Raw genomic sequence first — 16,849 nt, forward strand, 5'->3', positions numbered from 1 at the left:
GATCCGAACCCATGGCCTTGGTGTTATCAGCACCGCACTCTACCAGGTGAGCCACGGGCCGGCCCTATAGTTATTATTGATAGGTGAGGACTTACTCCTGTCATTTTGTTGATTGTTTTCTGGTTGTTTTGTATATCCTTTGTTTCTTTCTTTCTCTCTTATTATCATTGCAGTTTGGTGGTTTTCTATAGTGATAAGGTTTAATTCCTTTCTCTTTTTCATTTGTGTCTGCTTTACCAGTGAATTTTATATGTTTGTGTGTTTTCATGATTGTAGTTATTGTCCTTTCACTTCCTGATGTAGGACTTTCTTGAGCATTTCTTGTAAGACTGGTCTAGTGATGAATTCCCTCAGTTTTTGATTATCTGGGAAAGACTTTATTTCTTCTTCATTCCTGAAGAGTAGATTTTCTAGATACAGCATTCTTGTCTGCCTTTTTTCTTTCTTTCTTTCAGCACTTTGAATATATCATCCCATTCTCTCCTGGCCGGTAAGCTTTCTGCTGAGAAGTCTGCTGTTATTCTATAAGGATTCCCTTATATGTGACTTGAAATTTTTCTCTTGCTGTTTTTAGAATTCTTTGTCTTTGACTTTTAACGATTTGACTATAATGTACCTTGAAGAAGACCTTTTTGGATTGCATTTGTTTGGGGACCTTTGAGCTTTCTGAATCTCAGTGTCTATATCTCTCCCAAGAGTTGGCAAGTTTTCAGATATTATTTCATAAAATAGGATTTCTGTGCCTTTTCTTGTCTCTTCTGGAGCTCCCATAGTGCAAATTTCATTTGCTTAATGGTGTCCCATAATTTCTGTAAGCTTTCTTCACTTTTTTTCATTCTCCTTTCTTTTTTTTTTTTTTTTTTTTTTTTTTTTTTGGTTTGTTTGTTTTTGTTGTTGTTTTTCTCTGACTGGGTAATTTCAAATGACCTGTCTTCAAGTTTAGAGATTCTTTCATGTGTTTGATCTAGTCTGCTGTTAAAGCTCTCTATTGTATTTTTATTTCATTCATTGAACTCTTCAGCTGCAGGATTTATGCTCGGTTCTTTTTTATATCCATCTCTTAAATTTCTCATTCATTTCATAAATCGTTTTCTGATTTTGTTGAATTGTTTATTGCTATTCTCTTGTATCTCATTGATTTTTCTTAAGATCATTATTTTGAATTTCCTTTTCCAGCAATTTGTACATTTCCTTTTCTTTGGAGTCTGTCATTGGAGTGTTACTGTGTTCCTTTTGCAGTGTCATATCTCCTTGCTTTTTTATGTTTTTGTATCTCTTTGTTGATGTCTGTGCATCTGTTGAAACAATTGCCTCTTCCTAACTTTACAGAGTGGCTTTCATAGAGAAAGGTTTTTTTTTTTACCTGCAGTTGGGCCTTAGTGTGCTGGTTGAAAAGTGTGTGGCAATTCCCTTTCAGTACAGATGCAGTAGTTTAATCTATGGGCAGATTCTACAGCTGTGATCCACATCAGTGAAAACTGTGGTTGCCTCAGTGACCTAGGCTGTAGAAGTCTGTGGCAGTGGTGATGGCAGTGTAGGTTGTTAAGGACTTCAGTGACAAGAGCTTTTGGGGCCCTCCTATTCTCATTTTCCCCACAATGGGGAGATGTTACTGAGGGAATCCCTCTTAGTTTGGGGTCTGGCCTGACCTACAAGCAGCTGTAGCAGTGCTGGGTTTCAGGTGCAGGTGCTTGGAGCAACTGCAGAGTGAGGATCCTAGGCTCAGGGTTCTGCAAACCTATTGTGGCACCTAGATCTTGGGTTGCAGGTATACTTTTTTGTGGCAAGTTTGGACATAGATTTCCCACAGAGCCAGAATGTGTAACTCCAAGGCACTCCCTGGTAGCTTAGGCTTGGTGGGCCAAGTCATAGTTGTTATGCTGACCCTGAGGGGCAGGGCACAGCCCTGGCCCAGGTCTAGGGGAGAAGAGGTGCTCTGTAAATTTGGGCCTGGAGAGCATGGTATGGTTGCAATTCAGGAGCCATAGCAAATAGGGCTCAGTGGTCACTCGTGTCCCAGGGGATGAGACACTGTGTAGTGGTGATTCTAGCCCCTGAAATGGTGGGACTCAGCGATATCCCAAAGCCTGTGAGGCCAGGTGAAGCAGCAGCAAGGACCCCAGAATGGTAGGGCACAGCTGTCATTTGAGCCATATAGGGCAGGAAGCAGCACAGTGCTGATTCCACTCCCCAGGGAAAAGGGTGTTTCAGCAGTTCAGTGTCTAGGGGGCTAGTCCAGCTCCAGGAAAGCAGGATACTAGAGTTGTTCAGCCTGTAGTGTGGAGTGTCTCAGCTTGGCAGAGTACTACATCAGCTCAGCCCTGAATTACACAGCTGCTTGGCTTGGGCAAGGCACCAATTCCCCAGGGGTCAATGTGCTGCTTCAGCTCCAGCCTGATGGGGAGGGGCACAGCACAACTGGGAGGGGTAGGTGGAGAGGTTCCACCACTGCTTAGCCCCATGAGGTAGGTTGTAACAGCTGCTGGAAGCTTGGTTTGTGGTGATGTGGGGCCACTGGGCAGGGAGTGGTTCGATGGTAGCTTAGTCTCTAGGATGAAAGGGTGCTGTGGCCACTTGCCCCTGGGGTGAGATACATTCCAGAAGTAGTTGCAGTTCCAAGATGGTGTAGCACAGTAGCTATGTGGGTCACAGAGTGCAGGGCACAGTGGCAGCTCCTTCTCTAGGGAGAGTACAACTGTGTGGACTTCAGGCAGCTCCCTCAGTTGGGCTTAGTACCTGTGAGGACTGTAGGGGTCCCCAGTAGTAAGGACTGTAGGTGTCAAGATGTTGATGGGGGGGGCTGTTGGTGTCTTCTTGCTTACCTTTTCCCCACAGGGAGTTCATCCTGGTTCCCATTACCTGTGAGGACTGTAGGGGTCCCCAGTAGTAAGGACTGTAGGTGTCAAGATGTTGATGGGGGGGCTGTTGGTGTCTTCTTGCTTACCTTTTCCCCACAGGGAGTTCATCCTGGTTCCCAGCTGATCCCAGCTGGGGAATAGGGTGGTAGAGGCCAACTGTTTCCTTTCATTCTCTATGTGGCTATCCTGAGTTTCTGCTCACGAGGGTTTCTGTTCTTCTGATGTTCTCCAGTGCTCTCCTTTAGTTATTTACATCCAAATATTGTTTATTCGTTGTTTTGTCTGTCTGTGTGAGAGAGACAAGCTGTAGAGTCAGCTGCCTTGCTGACCAGTAGTTTTTAATGTTTACTCATAATATTGTGTTTAATGTCAAATTATAACTGGTACATCTAATTTGGACTACCTAGTAGTATTCAATAAAAGCATATTATACATGTGAAGGCGTATAGAAACTGTGATAGAGAGATGGATATACTTCTGAAATTTGTGTATAAATTATGTTTTAATGAATGGAATCTTTAAGAACTGTTCTTATAATGAACTCCTGATTGATTTATTTATGAGATTAGATATATATAAAGGAAAGATTGTATCTGTGAATGATAATCATATATTAGTAGTATCATACTCTAAGTTTATTTCCTTTTTGTTTTCTCATAATAATTTGTACATGGTTAATAGCATTTATCACATTTTATAGCTATTTTTTGAAACTGTGCCTCCTTCTTGACCTTGAGTTAAGTTGTAACAGGAACAGGTAATATTAAACTCTGTGTGTCTGGCCTTAATAAGTGCTGTAGAAGAGAATATTAATCAAATTTTTGCATATTCAGGCTGAATAAATAAGAACATGAAAGCTGTGGAAGGATAATTTAGAATCGTTCATGATCCTCAAATCATTTGTGTTGGGAGTAAATTAAACCAATTTCCAAATTGGGAGTAGAGGTATTGTTGAACTTTTCAGACTAAAATATTTGGAACTAGAAAACATTTATCTATAATTCTAAAACTGTGGTCATGTTCACAGACTAGACTGTAAAACTTTATTTGATCCTTAACTTAGCTAGGTGGTACAACCTGACTTATAGGTCTTTTTGAAATAAACTTTTTGAAATCAGAAGGGAGTTTCTTCTTCCTTATCTGAGTTAAGGGCTAGTCCTATTTGTTTTCTTTGCAGGTCTTTTTGAAATAAACTAATCAGAAGGGAGTTTCTTCTTCCTTATCTGAGTTAAGGGCTAGTCCTATTTGTTTTCTTTGGTACTTACCACTTTTAGAACTTTGTGGTCAAATGTCTTTCTTTAAATCTGAGGTCTACATGACCTTTTGGATTATGAATTAATCTAAGTAGGAGTTTCTTCTGCAAAACAGAGATGAAAATTCTGTGTTGCAGAATTACAAAAAGTAAATAAGGTGGTAAAGTATATAAAGAACCTAACATGGTACTGGCAGAGAGTAAATTTCCGATAAAAGTTAGTTCCAGTCTTCTACTTTTCCTTCCCTCTTCTACCTGCCAGTATATATCATCTTACCCAGACTTTTAATCTCTCTCAAAATGCTCCACATTCCAAAATGGACTAATCAGAATTCTTACAGTCTCAGCATAACTGTCTCAGCTAAGTAGGAGGAGAAAAGTAAGCTGATTCACCCTGATGATTAAATAACAGTTTTTAATGATGTGCTTTTTAACTTGTAAGTTTTTGATATCTTTTTTTGGCAATACAACAGAGTTCATTTTATCAAAAATCATTCAATCAAGGTGAGAGAAAGGTACATTTAAATTTGTGGGATGGGCCTAAGTGGCTGTCCCAGGAGTCAGTTCTATCCTGTTGCTACTTTTTTGGTTTCCGGGGGGGGAGGGGGGGGATTTTTGTTTTTGTTTTTTGTTTCCTTCATGTGAACCATAGATTGTGTAAAATCTCATTCAAATTTTTTCTTTTTCTTTTCTTCTTGCATTAATTACTTTACAATGAGCTACTATAGCAGCTTTTTTTGTGGGAAGAGAGAGAGCAGGGAAGGCACACCATATGTGAGTTATTTTTAAATGCCTGGATTTATTTGACTGTGGAAGCTAATAAAACTTACAATTTAATGAAACCACACTGTAGGAGAAATCCCACAAATCCTCAGGAGGAATAGCATCATCTTCCAGACAAAGGGGAAATGCCATTCTAAAGAGAACAGCCCCCATCCCCTTGCTTGCTCTATGCCTCTATCCTTCTTTGTAGGTTATGAAAGTAATTAACTTTATTTATGTGGCTTCTCTTCCAGATCTAGGGCCAATGAGGTTGCATGGATTAGATAAAGATGGTGATCATGTGAAAGGACTGTAATTAGCAGAGTTGTTTGTATTTGAAATAAAAAGCAAGATTTGCAGTATGGTAATACAGATCATCAGCCTAGGTTAGTGGCAAAGTGATAGGAGTCTTTCGTAGCAGTTCTACTATATGTAGTTCTACTGAGCAAAAACCTCTGGCAGATCTGGCTAGATGATGGGTTGTCCTGGGGTAGGTATATGGTTACGGTGCTAATTCTATGTAGTTTGTTATTTATACCGTGATACTAAAGGAGCAGAAAGTATTCAGCTGAAAAATCTTCACCCATACACGCAGCCAAAAAAAAAAAAAAAAAAAAAAAAAAACAAAATCCATAATCTCTTCTAACTAATTAGTAATTCATTTTAACAACTTCCTCCCAACCCTGTGAAGAGGTATGACTATTAATTTTTCACATCTTAGTGGGAATTTAATCACATCACATGAACATCTATAGGCAAAGAATAAGTTTTTAGAACTTCCTAAAAATGGGAGTTTTTATTAAGGCAAAAGAAAGACGAGTAAGGTTATCAATTTGGATAGCCAGAAGTTACTTGAAAGTCATAGGTACCTTGGGTATGGTATAGGGGGAACGGTAAGAAGGCAGGAATAAGAGATTATTTAGAATAGAAGATGGCAGGATCCAAAGACAAACTCACTTGGCATTCTGGTGGTGACAGTGGACCACTGAAAATCCTATATGGTGTCTATAGCCTGAGTGCAGTAGAGTTCTCTGTGGATGAATTGAAAATACAAATACTGGTCTGGAAGTTCTAGGCAAATCCTATACAACCCTCTGTTTTTCCTTCTGTTTCCTTCCTTTTGGAAGAAGGTAGAAAAGAGAAATAGCATAAGGAGAAGTAGAAGAGAGAATATATCTCCACTCTCTTTCCCTATTAATTTTTATAGGCCTCTGAGCCCTGTCTTTAGATGTTTGCTATATGTAGTTCTTTGAGGCAATAGAAAAATAAGTGTTGTATAATTTAAGTGAAATATACTCATTATTAGCATCATAGCGTTAACAAAGTTAACAGTTACGTTACAGCAGTACATTTGTGCAGCACCCATGAAAACAAATATGTTTGGGTTGTGTGTTGTTTACATAGTTGAAGCAAATTGTTATTCATTCACTGAATGGGTGTCCAAAAGTTATCTGTGGAATGAATGAGTGATAGTATAGCGTGGGGAGACAGGCAGTAAATATATACACCAACACAAATATAAATTGTAATAAATTCTATAAAGAGAAAGAATAAGGTACTATGCTGCAGAATAACAAAGAAGGACAGAGAGGGACTCCAATGTTTCTCATATGAAGCTTGAAAACCTCCAGTTTTGGCAATTTATTATTGTTTTAAAATGTGCGGAAAACAGTTTTCATATTTTACAGTACTATCAAAACTTGATAATCATCTATGTTTTTTCCCATTGTTTTTTTTCTTTTAGCATTTACTGACCATTCAGACTAAAACTGTTTATTCTCTGTATGTGACATTCAGGGTGTACTTTAGTCTCCAGGCAGAGTAATTTAATTACATATGTGTAAAGTAAAGTATCAAAATATATTAGAACTACTATAATAGTAAGTTTTCTAGCATTTCATAAAAATTTTAGTCTCCAGGCAGAGTAATTTAATTACATATGTGTAGAGTAAAGTATCAAAATATATTAGAACTACTATAATAGTAAGTTTTCTAGCATTTCATAAAAATATCTTTGAAGAGTTTTAAATTTATGCAAATTTCCATTTAGACTGAAATATGAATGTTCGAGTTTATCTAAATCTAATGGGGTAGTAACTTTCACAGAAATTTAGGATTTCAATTATGAAAGTTTCTGTGTCTCCTTTAAGAAAATGAAAAATTCATCTGATATGCACTCCTTTTGTCTTGGAAAATATGGGACAGGAGACCAACCCAGAGCAAGAATGAGATGATTGGAGCAGGTCATAATTTGGTTGTTGATTGAAAGCTTTCCTCTCTCTTAAATGTTGTAGGGAAAAAAATGTTGCCTATCTTTATCTGCATTCCATCATGTTAAAAATATTGTGAAAGAAAAATTTTAATGCCAATTAGTCCTACTGATGGTATTTCACCAAGGTTTAATTTATTCACAGTGAAAGAGTTTTTTGTTTGTTTTATCAGAATAAATGATCATATTTGTACTATTAGGATTTTTAGCTAGATAGTATTATTTATGGCTAGTACTTCTCAGCTACAAATCTTAGTCCTAAAAGTCTACTTAAAATTTGGGGTTTTTAAATTTTTATTATTTTTTTTATTTTTACTTTTTTGCATTTTTCAGTACTCTGTCTAGAAGTCATTTTGACAGGTTATTAGAATAAAAAGTAACAGATGAATGTCTTTTTTTTTCACTGAGGAAACTAGACTATGAGACATATTCCTTACTAATTTGCTGAAAAGGGGATATCACTGATAACAGTATCCTAATACACCATTTTGGGAATTTCTAGGAATCAAGTGAATTCCATTACTGTTAACTGTGGGCAGGCATCAGGATCCCTTTCATGCTGTCATATAGGTGAAAACTGAGGTGTTGGAGAACTGAATCTTCAGCTGCAGCCTGCAAGAGCATAGTAGGCCTTGTAAGGGTAGAAATCCTTCTGCCAAGAAGCTGTATTTATGCTTTTGTTTGGCTTTCATCTTACTTTATTTTGAATGTGAGTTTGCTTTATCTGAGAATTCACAAAAAGGTAATTTTAGTGTTTAGGAGAATTATCACAGGGGTGTGGGGTTGCCAGATTTGCGCGCATACACATATATACACACAGTTACAGAACACCTGATATATCTGAAATATTGCATGGGACATACTTATACTAAAAAAATTATTTGTTTACCTGAAATGCAAATTTAAGTGGGCATTTAATATTTTATCTGGCAGACCTACTAGGATAACTGTATAATTTATCATCCAAACCAGTACACTTTTGAGAGTTAAATGGAGCACTATTAATAAATATGCTAAGACAACAAGCATTAACTGGTACTGTCCTGGGAAAATTGGAAACTATGGTCAACCTAATTTTAAGGGGTTTCGAACAAATTTTTTTTTTTGTCCTTTTCGAGACCGGCCGCACCGCACTCAGCCAGTGAGCGCACCGGCCAAGGTGTAATGCTTTCTTGTCTGTCTTATGACTATCAATTTGCCTGATTTTTGTTTTACTTTTTTCCTTTTTTTAAAATGGCTGTGTGGTATCACCACCACACACACACACACACACACACACACACACACACACACACACACACATCATAATTTATTTATTAGGTTCCTCTTTGGTGGACATTTAAGATGTCTCCAGATTTTTTTTTGATACTACAAACAGTGCTACAGTGAGAAGCCCTGTAGATATCTTTGCACACATGGAGGTGTTTCTACCAGTTAGATTCCTAGAAGCAGACTGCTGTATCAAGGAATTGCATTTACATTTTTGATTAGTTTTACTAATCAGCTGTCCAAAACATAATACCATTTGATACTTCCACCAGTATATCCTTGCTGACTCTAGCGATTATCAAATTATTTAATTTTTGCCAATTTAGTAGGGGGGAAATGAATCTTATTCTAATGTGAATTTCTTTTATGATTGATTTTGAGAATTTGGCAATTTCTGTTTACTGTGAATTGCTATTTGTGTCCTTTACCCATTTTTCTTATGGGTTGTTCACCTTGTGACTGATTTTTAAATGTACTTTTTTTATATTAGGAAACTAGTCTGTGGTAATGTATGTGACAAATATTTTTTCTCAGCTTGTCATTTTTTACCTTTTATGGTCTATAAATTTACATAACTTGATCCTGAAGAGATGAGTGGAGGATGGGAAGTAGTAGGAGTAAATTAGTGAAGGACCCAGATCAGTCAAGCTGCTAATAAACACTTTTTGAATAAGGAAAATGACATGACAAAGTGCTTTTTAATGACATGATATAATTGTGATTATATCTCCTTAGGGGAAAGAAAATATAAATAAAAGACTGCACAATGTTTAATTGCTCTGAAGTGCAATAACTGCTGAAAATATATTTGCTTTATATATTTTTTCCTCTAGAGGTTTTGTCAGCTATGATTAGTGTGCTGTTAGTGTATATACTTATGGGATTCCTCTTATATGAAGCTGTGCAAAGAACTATCCATATGAACTACGAAATAAATGGAGATATAATGCTCATCACCGCAGCTGTTGGAGTTGCAGTTAACGTAATGTAAGCTCTATATTTTTTACATTAATATTTTCAACTACTGTGAACTTAGAGACAAGTGTACATGCATTCAGTAATTTGCAGTGATATTTTCATATTTTTAATTATACCATACAGCCGACCCTCTGTATTTTTGTTTCTGCATCTATATATTCAACTGTGGATCAAAAATATTTGAAAAAAAATTGCGCCTGTACTGAACATGTACAAATTTCTTTTTTTTGTTATTCTCTAAAAATCTTGTATGACAGTTATTTACATAGCATTTGCATTGTATTAGGTATTATAAGTAATCTAGTAAATCTGTATTTAAAGTATATGGTAGGATTTATGTAGGTTATATGTAACTACTATGCCAATTTATATCAGGGACTTAAGCATCTGCAGATTTTCGTATGTGCAGGAGGTCCTGGAACTAATTCCCCATGGAAACCGAGGGACAACTGTATATTAATTTTTCTTATAAAAGTTAATGAAATGCTATGGACATTATGAATTTCTCATTAGTTTGCTGAGGTATACTGGAGGTTAACTAACAATGAGGAATTTAAGGACAACGTTTTTGGTTTAACTTTCAGAATATTTTTCTATCTAGGTTTTTTTTTAACTACTAATTTTTTTTTCCCCCAAAAAAACCTATCATTTTTAAGTTATATACTTAACCACTCACACCACAGTTCAGCAAACTTTTTCTGTAAAGGTCTAGGCAGGAAATATGTTAGGCTTTGAGACCCATACAGTCTCTTTCAAAGCTACTCAACTCTGCTGTTAGTAGAACAAAAGCAGCCACACTCCATATTGTAAGCAAGTGAGCATGGCTATATTCCAATCAAACTTTCTGTACCAAAACAGGCAGCAAGCCACATATGGTCTACTGGCCATAATTCACCAATCCCTGCCCTAGTGGCTTCTATTCATACTTAGAATAAAATCAAGTGTCCTTACCTTAGCCTTTTAATAAGACCCCATGTACCTCTGCAACTCACTTCCTAGTGCTTTTGCTCACTTTATTCTGGCCACAATGGCTTATTTTTTTCAAGTACATGGAGCACAGGCTGGCCAGTTAGCTCAGTTGGTTAGGGTGTGGTGATGATCACACCAACATCCAGGGTTCGATCCCTGTACTGGCCAGCTGCCAAAAAAAAAAAGTACATAGAGCACGTTTTCATTTTCGTGCCTTCGCCCTGCTATTCTTCTGCCATGTGGTGATGATCACACCAACATCCAGGGTTCGATCCCTGTACTGGCCAGCTGCCAAAAAAAAAAGTACATAGAGCACGTTTTCATTTTCGTGCCTTCGCCCTGCTATTCTTCTGCCTTGAAGACTCTTCTACCACTTGCTCCCTGACTTCCTTAAAGTCTCTCTTAGATGGAACCTAGAAGAGGCCTTCTCTGACTACACTACCCATCACTCTCCATCCCCTTACAATGCTTTATGTTTCTTCAAAGTATTTCTCATTGCCTGGATGTATATTTTGTATTTATTTGTTGCTTCTCTGCTTTCTCTACTGGAACCTAAGCTCCTTGGGGGTAAGGATATATCTGTCTTATTCACTGTTTTGACCCCAGCACCTAGAACAGTACCTGATACATAATAGATGCTCAAATATTTATTAAATGAATGAGTTCTGTGTTGCATCATTTATTACCAGGAATTAGTGTCTGACTAGGAACAAATGTTTACCAATAACATTAGGAAAAATAATGTTTTATTTTATTTTAACAGAATGGGGTTTCTGTTGAAGCAGTCTGGTCACCATCACTCCCATTCCCACTCCCTGCCTTCAAATTCTCCTACCATAGGTTCTGGATATGGACATGGACATGGGCAGGATAGCCTGGCAGTGAGAGCTGCATTTGTACATGCCTTGGGGGATTTAGTACAGAGTGTTGGTGTGCTAATAGCTGCATACATCATACGATTCAAGGTAATATGATTGCCAATTTTTCTATTTTAAAATGTGTTTGATTTCAACATTAAAAATAAAGCTGATTATCCTTTGTCAGTATGCTGGACACCAATGCCAGTTCTATTCGTTTTGCATCTACATAAGCTTAGTTGACCATCCATATTTGTTAGCAGTAAACACAATGGTATAACTTCACACGGTAACTTAATCTGTAGCTGGCTTTGGTAGTGCCTTCACTGGAAAACTCAGTCGTAAGTCTTGTCACTGAACTGCTGAAAGATTTGTTTTAAGGGAGGGATGAGGCTCTGCCAAGGGACCTTGGACAAGTCCCTTCCCCTCTGTAAACTTAAGTTCCTTCCCATTTATAAGAGGGGCTTAAACCAAATGGCTGCTAAAAATCCTTGCAGTTCTGATGTTCTGTGAAGGTACAGTGGAGAAGATTTAGAGAAGGTATAGAGGAGAACAGTAGAACAGGCAATTAAACTTCTAGAAATAGGTCCCAAGAGGAAAGTCATTTAACAGTCTGGGAAAGATGTTTCTCAACTACAGTATCCAAGTTTTAAGGATATTCTCTAATACTGGTAAAGCCAAAGAACAGGGGACATATGCCTTGCTTTGTTTTACAGCCTGTTTTATCTTTCTATATTTAATCATACAACTTTGAACTATTACCTTCTAGCCAGAATACAAGATTGCTGATCCCATCTGTACATATATATTTTCATTACTTGTGGCTTTTACAACATTTCGCATCATATGGGACACAGTAGTTATAATACTGGAAGGTAAGATCTCACTAATATTCCCATTAAGGATTTATTATTTCCCTAAAGCAGATTGGGAGTTGGGGGGACACTGGGTAGGAACTGTCTTTTGCATTTTACTGATATTTATTAGGCTATACCTTACATGTTTATAACATACAGATCAATGCACTCTCCCATCTATTACCCGCTTGACCCTTATAATAGCTAAGCAAAATAAGGCAGACAATGGAGTAAATTATCCTCACTTAAAATCAGGAAAATTGAGGTTCAGAGGGATAACATAACTTGGTTAAGGTTATGCTGCTAATAAACTGTGGAGCTAGGACAAGAATGCAACTCTTTTGATTCTCAATGCGAATATGTTTAGTAGTTTAATTCCTTAATTCCCATTTAACTTGTGACTCTGTTGTATTTATGACATCCTTGCCTTACTGATATTATAAGTAAACATGAAAATAAAATTTCTCAACAATAGGTTTATCATCATTGGATGTTTCTCTCTTTCTTTTTTTCTTTTTCTTTTTTTGCCTATCCTAGCTTATCTGTTAAACAAAGTATTCTGGTTTGATTGGCATTCCTTTTTAGAGAGAATGAACATTTTGTTAAGTATGTATTAACCACTTGTATATATCCTACATTTTTAGTAAAAATATATGTGTACCTAGTTTATCTTAAAGTATTTGCTTAAACTGAATTGGCAAAGCCATTTGTTCTCTTTGAAAAAAGTCTTCTCAGTAATGAAAAACTTCTTTTTTTTCCAAAATAAACTTTACATATAAATTATATATCCTGAACTAATAGGTGTACCAAGCCATTTGAATGTAGATTGTATCAAAGAAGCCTTGATGAAAATAGAAGATGTATATTCAGTGGAAGATTTAAATATCTGGTCTCTCACTTCAGGAAAATCTACTGCCATAGTTCATATACAGCTAAGTATGTTGCTGATGGTAAATGGGGCCTGGGATTGGTGGACTTCTATCTCTGAAACTAAACATCTGTGCTTATAATTAAATAGGTAGACTTTTCTGCTGAAAGATTTGTTTTAAGGGAGGGATGAGGCTCTTCAAAAGGTGAGCTTCAGGTCAATATTGATAGCAGAACAATAATTTTTGACCTCTTTGAGATGAAACATTACAAATTGATTTTTACCTTTAGATCAAAGGCATTAAGTATATTTACCATGCTCACCATGCGCTTTTCTACATAAGAAAAGCTAAAGTCTTATGTTTCTCATTTTTTTAAGTCATTTCAGATTGATGCTTTTTATTTTATTTTTTATCAAAATAATATATGCCTGTGGTTTATTTTTAAAGTGCGTTTAAGATATTTTAATGACAGCCTTGTACTTGATGTCTGGTATTCTTTCTCTACCTGAGAGTGGACTGGAGAGATTGGAATAATGAGAAGCCACTTTGGATGTATAAAATGACATACTTCTCTAATAGAGAGGGTACAAATTAGACTAATAAAAATATGTTCACAGTATCTTAAGGTTGGTTTTTTCCCTGTATTTTATCCGCTAATGTGTAACTATGAACAATGAATAGTAATGATATTTTCTTGACATTGCAGTTCCTGGAAGTTCATCTAAATGGGAGGAAGTACAGTCAAAAGCAAAACATTTATTATTGAACACATTTGGCATGTATAAATGTACTGTTCAGCTTCAGAGTTACAGGCAAGAAGTGGACAGAACTTGTGCAAATTGTCAGAGTTCCAGTCCCTAATTTTATATATTTTGGGGACTACTGCCTTATTTATCCTGTAGTCACAGACTTGAGAGCAATAAATGCAAACCTAAATGAGAAAATGGAATCCCTGACAGCTGTGTCCATATCAAGCACCAGTCTCTCAAAACAGTCACTCCAGCCTGACAGTGCTAGTCTCCATTTAATGGCAAAATGAGACTTCACCATGATTTTCAGATGAAGATGTTTCCAAAACAGTATGTTTACAGTATGAGATGTGACTCTACAGATACCTCATAGAAGACAATCCAAGACCATACTTCATTAATTTGACAGAGTACATGTCTTAAAGAAAGCATTAAGAATTAATTATTTGCTTTTAATAATACTTTTAAAGGCCATTTTATATCAAGCCAGTACTGGAAAACTGAATTTTTTTATTATGTCATCTTGGCACCTAGTTTCTGGAATTGCTGCTCTCTTTTTACAGAAATTATTCCTCAACAGATTTCAGAAAGTACTAATAATTATCCAGAGAATGGAATAAGCATGTATTCCCAAGTGTTTCAGAAGTGTTTTATTTCACAAATAAGTATTAATGTTATTGTTATAGTTACTTGATAAAGAGTTTTTTCCAGATGTTGTAAGGTTTTGAATCTCAAAGTTAACATTTTTGATTATTTGTAATCTTAGCAGAATCAAATCTTTACATATTGTGGTCACTGTCATTAAATTATTTAGGAAATATTTTCAATATTATTTTGAATGGCAGAAGTTAGTCTTAAACTCAAATTACTATCTGATGATTTAAAACAAAATAAAGGAGTGAGGATGGAGTATGGAGTTTCAGATTTATGTCTTCCTGAAATCCCTTCTATTGTTCATGGAATTGTCTTAAGAACAGCAAGAGACTAGAAGATGTAAACAATGATCCTCTGTCCCTTGAACTGCCAATATTTTGTACAAAAAATTTGCTTGGTACATTGGTTCCTGCCCTTATTCCAGATAAGCTGTGTATGTCTGTCAGGATAAAACTCTGGAGGGCTAAGGTTCAGTTTATGATACCCACTTCTCACATGTAGATTAACCACATTACTCCAGAGAGAATTTCTATTTTATTAAGTTAGGGATTCTGTATAGACTCCAGAAACTCTAAGATATAATTTTGAGGTTTCCCAATAATACCATAGCAGAAATGTCTGAAGGGATTGAGAGAAGATATTACTTTGAGAAAACAAAAATGTAAAGGGTTTTTGACCTGTGTGTGTGTGTGTGTGTGTGTTTAAAGCACTGGGATAGGGTTGGACATTAAATCTGTTATAGAAAGGCCAAGCGTGTGTGTGTGTGTGTGTGTTTAAAGCACTGGGATACGGTTGGACATTAAATCTGTTATAGAAAGGCCAAGCGTGTGTGTGTGTGTGTGTGTGTGTGTCACTGGGATAGGGTTGGACATTAAATCTGTTATAGAAAGGCCAAGCGTGTGTGTGTGTGTGTGTGTGTGTGTGTTTAAAGCACTGGGATAGGGTTGGACATTAAATCTGTTATAGAAAGGCCAAGCGTGTGTGTGTGTGTGTGTGTGTGTGTGTTTAAAGCACTGGGATAGGGTTGGACATTAAATCTGTTATAGAAAGGCCAAGCGTGTGTGTGTGTGTGTGTGTGTGTGTGTTTAAAGCACTGGGATAGGGTTGGACATTAAATCTGTTATAGAAAGGCCAAGCGTGTGTGTGTGTGTGTGTGTGTGTGTGTTTAAAGCACTGGGATAGGGTTGGACATTAAATCTGTGTTATAGAAAGGCCAAGCATAAAAGTTTCCAAACTGAAGGCAACCTAATTGGTAACAGTTGTGTTAAAGAGGTAGCTGTGAATATTCACATTTCATTTTGCAACCATTGGTTTTGAGGTTATTTTTATGCATATTAGGGGTCTGTTTCCAATAGGGACAATTTCTTTAATGCCAAGAATGGGTATGGTTTTGGGTATCCTTAGATATTCCTAGTAGAGTAACAGTGTACCATGTAAATTATGAATTGAAAAGAATAGGAAACAGTTTTTATCTTCTTACCAAGTACCTTAATATAAGCAAACCTAAGACAAGAAAACCTGGATTTACTTAAAAGATTGTTGGAAGACGGTGATATCAATAGCAGGGTTGATGGTACCTAATAAAACCCAGTAGGTGGTTGTTGAATTGAATTGAAAATTTACCTTATGATATTCTTATTTTAAATCTATTTAAAATATTGTTTTGAATTTTTCAAAAATTTCAGGAGCATATACACTATTAATGCTCTTACATATAGAAGGCAAGTAAGAATAAATGAGAAGCATTTCAGTGGTTACCTGGGCATTTATTGACTTTGGGTATCTAGCAAGAGAAAAGGAAAAAATGTGCACTATGTGCTCATCGTTTTCCCATATCTACTGAGCATGTTTCTTGTAAACTTTCCTTTATCTTATATAGGTACATCTGGCTTTCATATAGGCCTGTTTCTTTAAAAGTTATTTGATAAAGCAGTCTAAAATTCATTTGAAGATTGAAAAGGATCCTTTTGTAAAATACGGAAACACCGAAAACTTGTAAATCTTAATTATCATGTTGTGCTTAAAGTGAGCTATACATGAAGTTTCCTGTGCTTTGCTTCTGTAGAAAGAACTAAATATTTTGTTTTTGTACTTTACTGGGCCTATGAGATTTGAGAATTGGTAGATTTCACTTTTGATAAAACCCACAGAGAAGGATGTTAATTAGCAGATACAACCAGAGACTACACAGCTTCTGACAAAGTGTTTGGTCTATCTCTCACCTGTGGAGTTACTACCCTGTGTTAAACTTCTCAACTGAGCTCTCACAAGAGCTTTCTATTGCCCTATGAAAAGCAGTGGCTGAGTTGGACAAACACATAGCATTGTTAATTTTGCACTGGGAAAATAGATCATAATAGGACAACAGATCACAACATAGAAAGTTGGCAGTTCGGGGCCGGCCTGTGGCTCACTCGGGAGAGTGCGGTGCTGATAACACCAAGGCCACAGGTTCGGATCCCATATAGGGATGGCCGGTTGCTCACTGGGTGGGCGTGGTGCTGAC

The 16,849-nt window shown here is 36.6% G+C and overlaps 1 protein-coding gene across 1 annotated transcript in view; it reads left to right on the forward strand.

Moving 5' to 3' along the window:
- SLC30A4 (solute carrier family 30 (zinc transporter), member 4) overlaps window positions 1–14,601 on the forward strand; it is a 28,366-nt gene extending 13,765 nt beyond the window's left edge. Inside the window, exons 2-6 of the mRNA XM_008585104.1 lie at window positions 9,244–9,397; window positions 11,121–11,322; window positions 11,984–12,089; window positions 12,873–13,007; window positions 13,647–14,601. Coding sequence (XP_008583326.1) covers window positions 9,244–9,397; window positions 11,121–11,322; window positions 11,984–12,089; window positions 12,873–13,007; window positions 13,647–13,801 — 752 coding nt within the window. The 3' untranslated portion in view covers window positions 13,802–14,601. The remainder of the gene's footprint in view (window positions 1–9,243; window positions 9,398–11,120; window positions 11,323–11,983; window positions 12,090–12,872; window positions 13,008–13,646) is intronic.
- Window positions 14,602–16,849: the final 2,248 nt, after the last annotated feature.

Source organism: Galeopterus variegatus, unplaced genomic scaffold, assembly GCF_000696425.1.
Source record: "Galeopterus variegatus unplaced genomic scaffold, G_variegatus-3.0.2 Scaffold3454, whole genome shotgun sequence".
In the NCBI taxonomy this organism is placed as follows: Eukaryota; Metazoa; Chordata; class Mammalia; order Dermoptera; family Cynocephalidae; genus Galeopterus; species Galeopterus variegatus.